Consider the following 12,134-nt stretch of genomic DNA (forward strand, 5'->3'; position numbering starts at 1 on the left):
GGGGTCGCGGAGATTGCCGCCGCTATGGGTTGAGGTCGCGGAGATGGGCCCCGCTACGGGTTGGGGTTCGAACCGCGGAGATGGCCGCCGCTACGGGTTGGGGTCGCGGAGACGGCGGGCGGCCGGCCGGATTGAACCTGACAAGATCCACGCTCCATTTCAGCACAGTAGGCAGGCAGCTGGGGGAGGGGAAACATATTTGCGCTCTGCACTTTTGACTAACCTGCACTTTTGATTTTTCATTCTTCAGGAGGTGGAACACTTCATGGGGAAATACTTCGTCAGTGTCCCATGCCGGACGAGCTGGCTCTTCCAGGCCAGCATTCTTGCCGCCTCCATCAAGGGGGAGGAAGAAGGGGAGGGGAAGGGGGAGGACATGGCAGGAGATATGGCTGACGAGGTCTTTGCCAAACGGCGGCAGAAGGTTGCCAAGAAGAAGAGGACAGTCATGGAAAACAGAGGGGGTGAGAAGAATGCGTGGGGGCATAAGAAGACCACTGAGGTTCAGAGTGATGACGACGATTTCGTGGCTGACGGAGGAGGAGAACTTTGGGTGTGCAAGAAGAATGACGGCAAGAGGAGGTTTTGCCGCCGGCCGGTGAGCCAGCCTGATTCCTTTTGCATATATCACTCAGATCTTAAGTCTGCGCTGCCGCCGACTTCATCAGCGGCCTCCAAACCCTCCAGCAGCGCCAAGCCACGTAAGAGGAGGCGTGTCGATGCAGGTGAGGGGTACTTATACTACGCCGGGTTCGGCCCGTCCCTCAGCAAGAGGCAGAGATCAAGCAGCAATGTACTGGAATCTTTACCTGATGAGCAAGAGGAGGAGGCACTGCCTGAAGAGCATACTGCAGGTCCAGCCCAAACTGTTGATGCAGACCATCAAGCGGCATCAGCACGCGTTGATGAGCCTAGGTGTGATGAGTTGGCCGGGATTGCGGGCGGCGACGAGGAGAGCAGCGACGACGCACTTGGCTGCAACGATGAACCCCGGGTTGTTGGCGTCAACGGCAACATCAAGAGGAAGAGCCCGTTTAAGAAGAGGTGGAGGAAGCCTGTGAAAGCTCGCTCACTCAAGTCATTGATGTGTTAGCACACTTATACCTGTACATGCATGCCCAATTGGTTCTCCATGGTACGTATTCATGGGTACTACTTTATCCAAAAAATCACACTACCATGGTGTTAGTGTGTTTGTAATATATTGTTCCTTAAATTTAATTCAGAAGCATACATGACAGATTCAGGTAGAGCTTGGCAGGATATTCAGATCATGGAAGATACCAACTCTGCTATGGATGAAGAATCCAATGCTTTACAAGGTACTGCAGTATACTCGAGTAATTTGTTAGGACTTAGGTGTGGTATTGGTTTATTTTGATCTGATGCTAGGCATAGTATTTAGACTGCTAGGGGACAAGTCGAGTCAGCAGTGCTAGTAGGTTGTAGTAGCGATTTCTTATCACTGCCAACTTCATCTACATTCCTCTCTGCAGTTCTTTAGGACCAAGACTGACATGGTTAGGGCCTGTACCATAGAGGTTGGGATTTTTGGACAGAGTATGCAGAGTTCACACATCTCCCCATGAAGAGATCAATAAAATTCCTCTAACTTTCACCTTATTTTCAAGCTATTTGATCAGATAATAGGCATCAATGCATTTTTAGGAGATATTATGATAATATTGAACTATATTGGCGTATGTGGACTGTAATTTGAGTTTGCAAGGCTCATTAATAGTACATCCTATTTGACGCCACAACTCACTTCTGTTTATTCTGTTGCAGTCACTTGTATCTTGGTATTTTCCTTATTCCTTAAACATAAGCTAACACATGCAGTTTTGCGAAGTTTTCTGTTAAGTTCTCTGTTTTTATTCGTTTTCTTCAAGCTACATTTATCTGTATGCTAGCTCACACTGTCAAGTTCTCTGTTTTTATTTGTTTTCTTTAAGCTACTTTTATCTGAATGCTAGCTAACACATGATGACATTTGTATCCTTGCAGCCCTTGTGACGGAACTGACAGAGAAACTGGTTGCTGAAAGCAAATATCATTTGAGGTCCCTCCTTTTCCATTACCTAGTTCCTCACTATTGTTTTGTCAGTATATGCATGGGCGTGGGCTCAAGCAACAGCAATAACAGTGCCATGTTGTATTACCTGTTATCTATATTTTTTTAAAAGTTTTGATTTATTTGATTAGGATTATCATCGAAAGTGTATGTTTGAATCAGTGAATCAGGATTATATCCTAGCAGTTGGTTTATTTCGGTTCGATGCTAGGCATAAGTATTTAGACTTGTAGGGGACTGGTCGAGTCAGCACCTTACAAGTCAACTAAATAGCAGTGGTTGTAGGTTGTAGTAGCGATTCGTTATCACTGCCAACTTCATCTACATTTCTCTTTGCAGTTTTTTAGGACTGAAACTGACATGATTAGGTCCTGTAGCATACAGGTTGGGGGGAAAATAGTGTTAACTGTGGATCTCGTGGCCAACTAGAAACAAACAAATTGATGGCATATAAACTGGATATTGGCTCAACCTGTGGTCTTTATCGCAGGCAAGGAACCAAGCAGAAAGCCATAAACAGGTGGGGTTGTTCCAGCAAGTAATGGACGAAGTTTCCGTTGGGATGGTGGCCTGTTGGGCGGACATAATCAATCAATAGGACTGAAGGGGTGCAGCAAGCCTGGGGTGCTGGAAAATGAAGAACCGCCTGACACCGTATCAACAACAACATATGAAGCTCTGTCTATGCTCTGAACTTTATCCTACCCTGGCAGGAGGATGACATCCATCTCTTTATCCTGTCCTGTGGAAGAACCCATATGGTTTTGTAATAGTGTAGTATACTGTATCAGGTTGTGGAAAAATGTTTGTGGGCGAAGGTTCTCTTATGTTATGCGGCGTCGTAAACGAGTCGAGTGGATAGCAATGATGTATTCAGTGTGAAGAATGGGGTCAGCAGTCAGCACCCTGTTTTTCTTTTTCCTTTTTCTATAGTACCGGACATAGATAAAAACATTTGTCTGCTGCTCACTGAAACAGGGGAGGCGCACGGCAGTGCCCAATTTCAGCATAAAACCATTATCCATCCAGTGCCAACTGCCAGCAAGATACTCCCTCCGTCTGGAAATACTTGTCATTAAAATGGATAAAAAGGAAATATATCTAAACGTATTTTAGTTTTAGATACATCTTTTTTTATCCATTTTGATGACAAGTATTTTCGGATGAAGGGAGTACATGTCCAGTGCGAGGTTAAAAAGAAAAGAAAATATACTTGTCATTAAAATGGATAAAAGGAAATATATCTAAACTAAACGTATTTTAGTTTTAGATACATCTTTTTTTATCCATTTTGATGACAAGTATTTTCGGATGAAGGGAGTACATGTCCAGTGCGAGGTAAAACTGAAAAGAAAAGAAAATATACTTGTCATTAAAATGGATAAAAGGAAATATATCTAAACGTATTTTAGTTTTAGATACATCTTTTTTTATCCATTTTGATGACAAGTATTTTCGGATGAAGGGAGTACATGTCCAGTGCGAGGTAAAACTGAAAAGAAAAGAAAATATACTTGTCATTAAAATGGATAAAAGGAAATATATCTAAACGTATTTTAGTTTTAGATACATCTTTTTTTATCCATTTTGATGACAAGTATTTTCGGATGAAGGGAGTACATGTCCAGTGCGAGGTAAAACTGAAAAGAAAAGAAAATATACTTGTCATTAAAATGGATAAAAGGAAATATATCTAAACGTATTTTAGTTTTAGATACATCTTTTTTTATCCATTTTGATGACAAGTATTTTCGGATGAAGGGAGTACATGTCCAGTGCGAGGTAAAACTGAAAAGAAAAGAAAATATACTTGTCATTAAAATGGATAAAAGGAAATATATCTAAACGTATTTTAGTTTTAGATACATCTTTTTTTATCCATTTTGATGACAAGTATTTTCGGATGAAGGGAGTACATGTCCAGTGCGAGGTAAAACTGAAAAGAAAAGAAAATATGCTGACGTCTGTTGAATGGACAGGCAGGTGTGGTTAGGTAACTGTAGTCCATCACACCGTGTCAGTTAACTGTAGATCATCTTGTTCTTGCTCTTCATATTCAAACTCAAACAGAATAGAGTGAATCACTGAGATGCCTCGTCTCAGTGAGAGACCCTTAATTTGTCACGCAATAATAATCCCTGCTACGGTTTTTTTTGAACATCAGTACAGACACAAGCGCTCATATAGCATATCATTTTGAAATTTACAAAGTCACCGTGGGCACCTCCTTAATTCAGGAATAAATGCGAGCACCAGGATTTGAACCCTGGTGGGCTGGGGATACCACAGTTCCTCAAACCATCCAATCACATATTGGTTTGCTAATCCCTACTACGGTTGATAATAATACAATTAAGCAATGGATGAATGGATCCAAATAATCTTGCACTGCTATGTATGTACCCATAACCCATCCCATGTAGTTGACCCACGCCGCTGTTGATATGGAGTTATAGCGAATTTCAGCGAGAAAAACCTGCATCGTAAAAAACGCTGTCCTAATGCACTCGACACCTCTACTGATCCGGCTTGCAACCCATTTTTCTTTTTCTTTTTTGAAAAGAAGGTTGAAACCCCCAGTCTATGCATCATTACCCTGCACACAATCATTTTTTAATTATAGTTGATGCAAGGTGTGTCTAGCCTGTCGCGTTAGTAAGATGGGAAAAAGACACAATGGGTGATATTCTAGAGAAATTCTGGACGATGGAGGCCAGACTTACATCGTCATTTGAAGGATGGCTAACGGGGGTTTCCGCTTTGCCTGTCACATTGCTCTGATAAGAGCAACTCTAACCGATCCCTATAACTTAGCCCCTCAAATGGCCCCTTATACTTGACTCTTTACATTTGCTCCGCTAAAAAAGAGGGGTTCCTAGCCAAACCACTAAACAAGAACTTCCTACAGCTTACATTTGACTTATGTATTTCGTCGAACACTTACAATTCACCACACATACAAACACCGCAGTTGGCTAATTAGAAAGAATGTTATATGACGGTGGATCATGTAGCTTGTTCAAGCGATTGATCGAAGGTACGTGGAGATATTAGCAGGAAGGAGACAGACATCTCCCTGAGCTCGCTGATCTGGATGGTGGACACCACCCAGTCTACCGGCGTCACGTCCACAGCCGCAGCCCCGTGACGAGCTCCAGTAATTCTTTTTTTTTCGAACACAATACAGATGCAAGCGCTCATATAAACGCGCATACACTTATCTTTATGAAGTATGAACGCACACACATACACACTACTCCTATGAGCACCTCCGAAAGACTGAGCCGGCATATCATCTGAGATTTTACGAAGTCACCGTAGGCGCCTCGTAGTCCACCTAACCATCTCAACCACAGGTTGATTCACGTAATTTTTTTTTTAGGCGTGCTCTAGTTATTCATGACCTGCGACCGATCGCCGTAGATCAGGTTGGACGTACCTAGCGTGCCAAAAGGCCCGCCATGGACCGGCTCTGACCAGACTGAATTTTGTAAGCCAGATAAAAAAGCTGTCGGTCCGGTCTGGATAAATAGGCTTGAAAACACGTTCGGTCCGATCCTGTTTTGGCTCGTTCCGCTCAGTCGGACCAAAACATTTTTTTTCTTCCGAATTAAAGGGGCAAGGTCTAGCCCGGAAAACCCTATTTGCTGCATCATGCGGCAAGTTGTCGACCTATCGCACATGTACATGGGCAAAGCCCAGTTAGCTCTTTTTTACATGGAATCATTTTCCCGGTTTTGAGAACCTTCTTGATGGTTCCTGGCCAGTTGTGGCAACCTTCTAGAAGGTTCTTGAAACGGTTTTTATGGTTTTATTTTTTATTTCTTATTTTATTTCTATTTCTTTCTTCCTTGTCTTTTTTCTCCGTTTTTTCTGTTTCTTTTCCTTTTTTAGTTTTTTATTTCATTTATCATTTGTTTTACTTTTTTCAAAAATATTAAAAAATTGTTGGCATTTCCAAAAATGTTTGGATTTTTCGTAAAAATGTTCAGGGTTTGCATAAAATGTTCATGTTTTACAAAAAAATTCAAAGATTACAAAACATGTTCTGGATTTTGAATTTTTGTTCATATTTTAAAAAATGTCCGCGCTTCCAAATTTGTTGGGTATTTTTGAATTTTTCTTCATTTCAATTTTTTTCTCAAAATTCAAAAAATGGTAGTGATTTAATTCGAAAAATGTTCATATTTTAAAAAATCCCGGGAAATTAAAAATTTGTTCGATTTCATAAAATTGTTTGCATTTGTGAAAAAATGTTCATACATTCAAACAATTACTCAAGATTTGGGAAAAAAATTCAGGATTTTGTCAAACAGTGTTAAGTCTGATACTGTGGTTATTCTTTTAGTGTTCCGTTGTTTATCTGTCCATAGAGCTGTTCCATCGTAGTGGTTAGTAAAGAGCTCACGCAAGTACGGAGTATTGTGTATGACTCCTAGCCACCGCGAGCAGCCGTTTTTGCCATTTTTCACCCTCGTATTGGCGGGGGGGGGGCGAGCAGCCGTTTTTGCCATTTTTCACCCTCGTATTGGCGGTGGACTGAATGGGCCAAGTGGCGCATCATGTGCAATGGGGCTTGTATTTGCCGCAGAACGCGGCAAACAGGACCTCCGGTCTAGCCCCTCTAGGGGTGTCTCCTGAACGGCGTCCGCCCGTTTATTCGCTATTTTCCAACGGCGCACACACTCTCGTCATGCTGGGCTTGCCCATTTCACTTTTTTTCCTGAGTTCAGTGATCGACCCGATAACCACCCGACCACCTCACGTGGTGTGATTACATACATGTTTTTTCGTCGGTTCTTCTTTCTTCATTTTCTTTTCTTTTTTAATTTTCTCTATCATTTTTTATTTATTTTCTAAAATTCATAATTTTTTATTCCAATAGATGAACTTTTTTCAAAATCCATCATTTTTATAAAAGTAGTCAACTTTTTTCAAATTGATGGAAATTTTCAAAATCATGTTTTTTTCAAAATTGATGAAATTTTTAAATTTCCATTTTAAAAAAAATGCATGCACATTTTTGAATTCATGTTTTTATTCAAAAAATTGGATTTTTTGTGATTTTTCGAAATTCAATGATTGACCGATCAACTGTTGACTGACGAAACAAAAAAGAAAAAAACAACTGTTATGTAGCGAGTAGGCGAGCGAGCGATCAAGCGAGGATCAAACTCTGCTGGGCCGTGGCCCGCTTGGAGGCAGGCGTGAGTGTCGACTCATGTTCCTGGCACTGAAGGCGCCCTATAGGAGAAGCTCCTCCCAGGCTCTTGTTTATGACCTACCCCACCAAAACGCACACACCGGTTCACGCTTTGCTAAAAAAACAAAAAAAATACCAGGTCACGCGTGAAGGCTCCTCGCCCTCGCCCTCGTCGCCACGCCACATCCCCTATTCTCCTGCACCGCCATCGGCCCCTCGCACGCTCCAAGTCTCCTAGTCGTCGATGTCCCCCCTATTCTCCTGCGTCGCCATCGGCTCCACCCATGTTCCTATCAGACCCCCGACCACACATGCACGCATGACACCAGCCCCTGGCCAACGTGGTTATTGGCCTCCCCATGAAAAAACCACTATGCCCATGAGCTCCACCACCCCAAGATATCCTTCACTGCGTAAGGAATCGGTCGGATTCGTCCGAAATTTGACGCCATGGTCCTCCTTCCCTGACTCCGGCCGCCATTGTTCATTATCGATTACGTCACCATTCTTGCCCCCTTGACACCTCCATCGAGTTTGCCGAGAGCCACAACCCCTTTCCCCTCCATCCTGTCGACACCATATTTTGGCATTGACAAAAACATAAGAAGGCCTCAAATGGAAAAGTTCTCAAAGTGAGAAAGTTTCGTATCATCAAAATGAGAAACTTTGATATTTGGGCCATAGCCATCCGATCTCATCTCTAAGGCCGAAATTGTGTTCGAAGTACTAAGATTTTGTATCCAGAATACTTTTCGGCTGATTACAACCCCAAGACGGCCCCATATAGAAAATTGATCTACATGAATTGTCTTCGTCTCGTCGAAGCGATCGATTTTAATATTAACATCGTCCTAATACGAGGTCGTATGCAAAAGTTAGAGCCCGCACAGCGCGACCCTCCAGTGGGCAAAATATGACGTCCGAAACCAGACACACGTGTGGGTATGTCTGATGAGCTGCGTGAATATTTAGCTGTTTTGCATGAGCGATTTGGTCCTGAAGATGGCCTCAAATTGAAAAACGTTCAACATGAAAGTTGTTCGTCTCGTCAAAATGAGTAAATGTGCTTTTGGGCGAATTTTCATCGGAGGTCGTTTACCACCACAAAAAAGACCCGCAAGGTGCAGCCAGTTTTAAACCGAACAGTTTTGGAAAGTTCGGATAAAATCAATACGAATTTGACTAGGGTTTTGGACGTGAATCCAAACCTTTTCCTTGCATGGGAAGTCCAGCCGCCTCTTATATACCTAAGAGTGACAGCCGATTGAACAACACACAATCGATAAAATCATCTACCACTTTTTATCTTTTCTTCTTAACCCTAGTTCTTCTTCTTCCTCGTTCTTCGTCTGTTCTTTTTGTTGCAGGGCGGCGAACCTTGAGGCACTAGGGGCTATCAGGTCGACCTAGGGTAGCCCATAGCCGCCGTGCGCCCTGACGGGGTCCCTCCTGGGCGTGTGGGGTTTTGGGTCCTCAAAAGCACCCACCGGATTGCTTGCGTACCGCGTTTCCGGACGGGTCTCCTTCGACGTGAGCCGTGGTGCATAACCCCCGTTGTCGAGGGTACATGGTGATGTGTTCGTGTGTGAACACAATTTTTGGCGACTCTGCTGGGGACAAAGCTTTGAACGGTCTCCGGCCCGTTCTTGCTACGAAGAGATCGTCATCAAGAAGTTGTGATCTACAAAAAGGTAATATGAATACCCAATTCCCCTTTGTAGATGCAAATAATTCATATGTTGTTGGACTGCTTAATGAGCATAATGTATCGGCTAGCCCTAATTTCCTCAATCATGCATCTAATTATGTGCAAGGGCCGATGCAAAATAATCTTCATTCTTCAAATTCTTATGATTTTAGCAACATACAACATATGTATCCTAACTCTCATGCATCGGCAACCTCACAAATCCATATGCCGATGAACAACATGATGAGTTTAGGTAATCAATTTGAAACACCTCATCTTAAAATTTCTAATAGCATACAAGAAAGTGTTTCATCCTTTTATTCATCGGCAACTAATTTGCAATATGTGAATCCAACCATACCGATGGATGGGAGAATTGTCCATGCTACTACTAGCTATTCAGCCAATTACTCTCAACCATCATATGCTACACCTCTTGTTAGTAAATTTTCAGCACCGTACGCAACTGTAAATGTTCATAATTCGGCCCCGCACTTTCATGGTCATAGCCGAATAAGTGAAAATTTTACAGGAACGCATGTGTTGTCATCTAATACTGTAGCATATAATGCACGCTCTACACAATTTGAGAATTTCGGCAACACTCGCGAATCATTGCCGAAAGAATCTGAAAGTATTGCAGAGCAATCTCTTCCAGAAGAGGTCGTGGCTGCATTAAAAAAGAGCTTGGCACAAAACAAGAGGATTAGTGCTCTTTGCCTTGAACAATATGAAAAGGGGTTGTTTCCTGATCATGCTGCAATAAAGGCTAGAGTTTTGCAAGAAGATGAAACTTCATCAATCGATAGAATTGGCGAGAGAGCATATCGTTATACAGCAGTGCATACACCTCCACCAGTACCGCAGCATATTATACACCCCCTAAACAGTTGCAAAATTTCGGCAACACTAATAGTTCATTGCCTAAAGATCCTAAAAGCATTGGGGGGCAAACTAATCTAGAGCGGGCTGAAATTGAGAGGGGAGTTAAAGCTTTGCGCGATAGGGTGAAAGTACTTCGCCAAGAGAGAATTGATAGGGAATTAGCTCAAAGAAAAGAAGCCTTGCCAATTGATATAACCGGTGAAAAGAATGATGATTCCGAAACTAAAAGTGCTTCGGTTGAAAAAGCTCAATCAAGTAATATATATTCCGAATCCATCAATTCCAAAGATGCAAACATTGTTGTGAAAGGGCATGGAAAGTATAGCAAGACAACCATACTTGATTTTTCTGAAGTTAATGGAACCTACTTCCTGCCCTATGAGTTTCGTGCCATAGAAATTGATGAGCTTTAAGAACAAGAACAGGTAGTCAAAGAAAGTTTGGTGGACGAAGATCTTGAAACTAATGATGCACGAAATCAAGAAAAAGATGATGACAAGGCATTGAGGAGCTAGCCGAAGGCGGAACAAGATATTCTTCAAGTCACACCACCATCATGCTCTCTCAACATATTTAAAGAGGTATGTCTAGCAATTAATTTACCTGTTTTCAGATTTGGTCATGACTTAGTTGTTGATGCATATATTAGAAAAATCTTCATAAGAAATATTGAGAGACCAATGAAGAAGGGTAATTTATTTGTTAGCAATCAGATTGTCACAAAGCATATCGGTCAACACATTGCACCATTCAGAAAGACCGATAGCGAAAAATTATTGCAGCCAAGGCTTTCCCCATTGCTTTATCTAAAGCTCATATCTAATTGGGTAGCTTTGCTTATTTCTTATTTGGCTTACACTTGGTCTCAATTGAGACATGTATGTTCTAACTATTTTCGTTTCAGAAATTTAAAGCCAAGGTTAAAATCTTCTGAGCAAACCGATGCCATTATAATTTCTTATCCAAAGACATCGGAGATAGAGTGCAAAACACAATGCATAGCCGAATGGGGTGATGCAAAATTAGAACCATTAGTTTACTTAACTCCAAAGCCATTCTCACAACAAGATTGGCTAGAGAACAAAACGTTTACCTTCAATTCAAGCATGTGTGATCAAATATTTGATTTGTTGTTGAGAAATAATTATATTAGAATTCTTGATCGCCATGTTGAGCCATCTGTCCAGGGATGAATGTATTGTAAGTTGCATGATTCGTCCAAGCATAATTTTGAGAATTGCAACATGTTTCACCAAATAGTTAAATCGACCATTGATAAAGGACGATTGAAATTTGTTGAGACACCAAAAGATGACCAGTCTATTCCGATTGGTCCCGATGGCAGAAAGTTTTTGCATCGGCTGCTTCAAGCCGATCCATTTAAAGTGAAGGTAAAAACTGCAGGTGAGGGGTCAAGCTTTCAAGTAAAGAAGTTGTTGAAGAGCATAATGAACATAATCTTGAGGGCAAAAATTCCATCGAAGCTACAATGGAGACGCCAAGGACTGGGGGCAGCAAGAAAATCCAATGATCGATGAAAGCAAACCAAAAGAAAACAAAGGCCGAAATAAGAGCAAGTGTAAGAGATCAAAAATGACCTTCGCTGAACTATTGGATAAATATCAAAATAAGAGTGAAGAGAAGAATGCTTATCGGCCAAATCATGCAAAGAAATCAAGATCACCCCAAGGCGCAAATATGAGGATCAGTATTGGCAAAGTGAGAATTTTAATGCAACATATTCATATCCTTATTTTGGGACACCAATGCCAATGCCGTGGATGCCTCCCTATGCTCATATAGATCCATATTCATCATGGGACAGGTATGATACAAGGGCACATGCTTCATCTTATTTTAGAACATCTCACCAATACTATGCAGTGTTGGGGAACGTAGTAATTTCAAAAAAAATCCTACGCACACGCAAGATCATGATGATGCATAGCAACGAGAGGGGAGAGTGTGATCTACGTACCCTTGTAGATCGACAACGGAAGCGTTTGGTTGATGTAGTCATACGTCTCCACGGCCCGACCGATCAAGCACCGAAACTACGGCACCTCCGAGTTCTAGCACACGTTCAGCTCGATGACGATCCCCGGGCTCCGATCCAGCAAAGCGTCGGGGAGGAGTTCCGTCAGCACGACGGCGTGGTGACGATCTTGATGTTCTACCATCACAGGGCTTCGCCTAAGCACCGCTACAATATGACCGAGGTGGAATATGGTGGAGGGGGGCACCGCACACGGCTAAGGAACGATCACGAAGATCAACTTGTG

At 42.2% G+C, this 12,134-nt stretch overlaps 1 protein-coding gene across 1 annotated transcript; it reads left to right on the forward strand.

The window, feature by feature from the left end:
• Positions 1-250: 250 nt before the first annotated feature.
• Positions 251-3,000, forward strand: LOC125528806 (the record flags this gene model as incomplete). Its single annotated transcript, XM_048693245.1, is given in 4 exon segments — positions 251-1,135; positions 1,242-1,322; positions 2,008-2,062; positions 2,565-3,000. A coding segment is annotated over 1 exon segment (843 nt), but the record flags the coding sequence as incomplete, so codon positions are not given.
• Between the last annotated feature and the right edge of the window lie 9,134 nt (positions 3,001-12,134).

Source organism: Triticum urartu, unplaced genomic scaffold (assembly GCF_003073215.2).
Source record: "Triticum urartu cultivar G1812 unplaced genomic scaffold, Tu2.1 TuUngrouped_contig_5129, whole genome shotgun sequence".
In the NCBI taxonomy this organism is placed as follows: domain Eukaryota; kingdom Viridiplantae; phylum Streptophyta; class Magnoliopsida; order Poales; family Poaceae; genus Triticum; species Triticum urartu.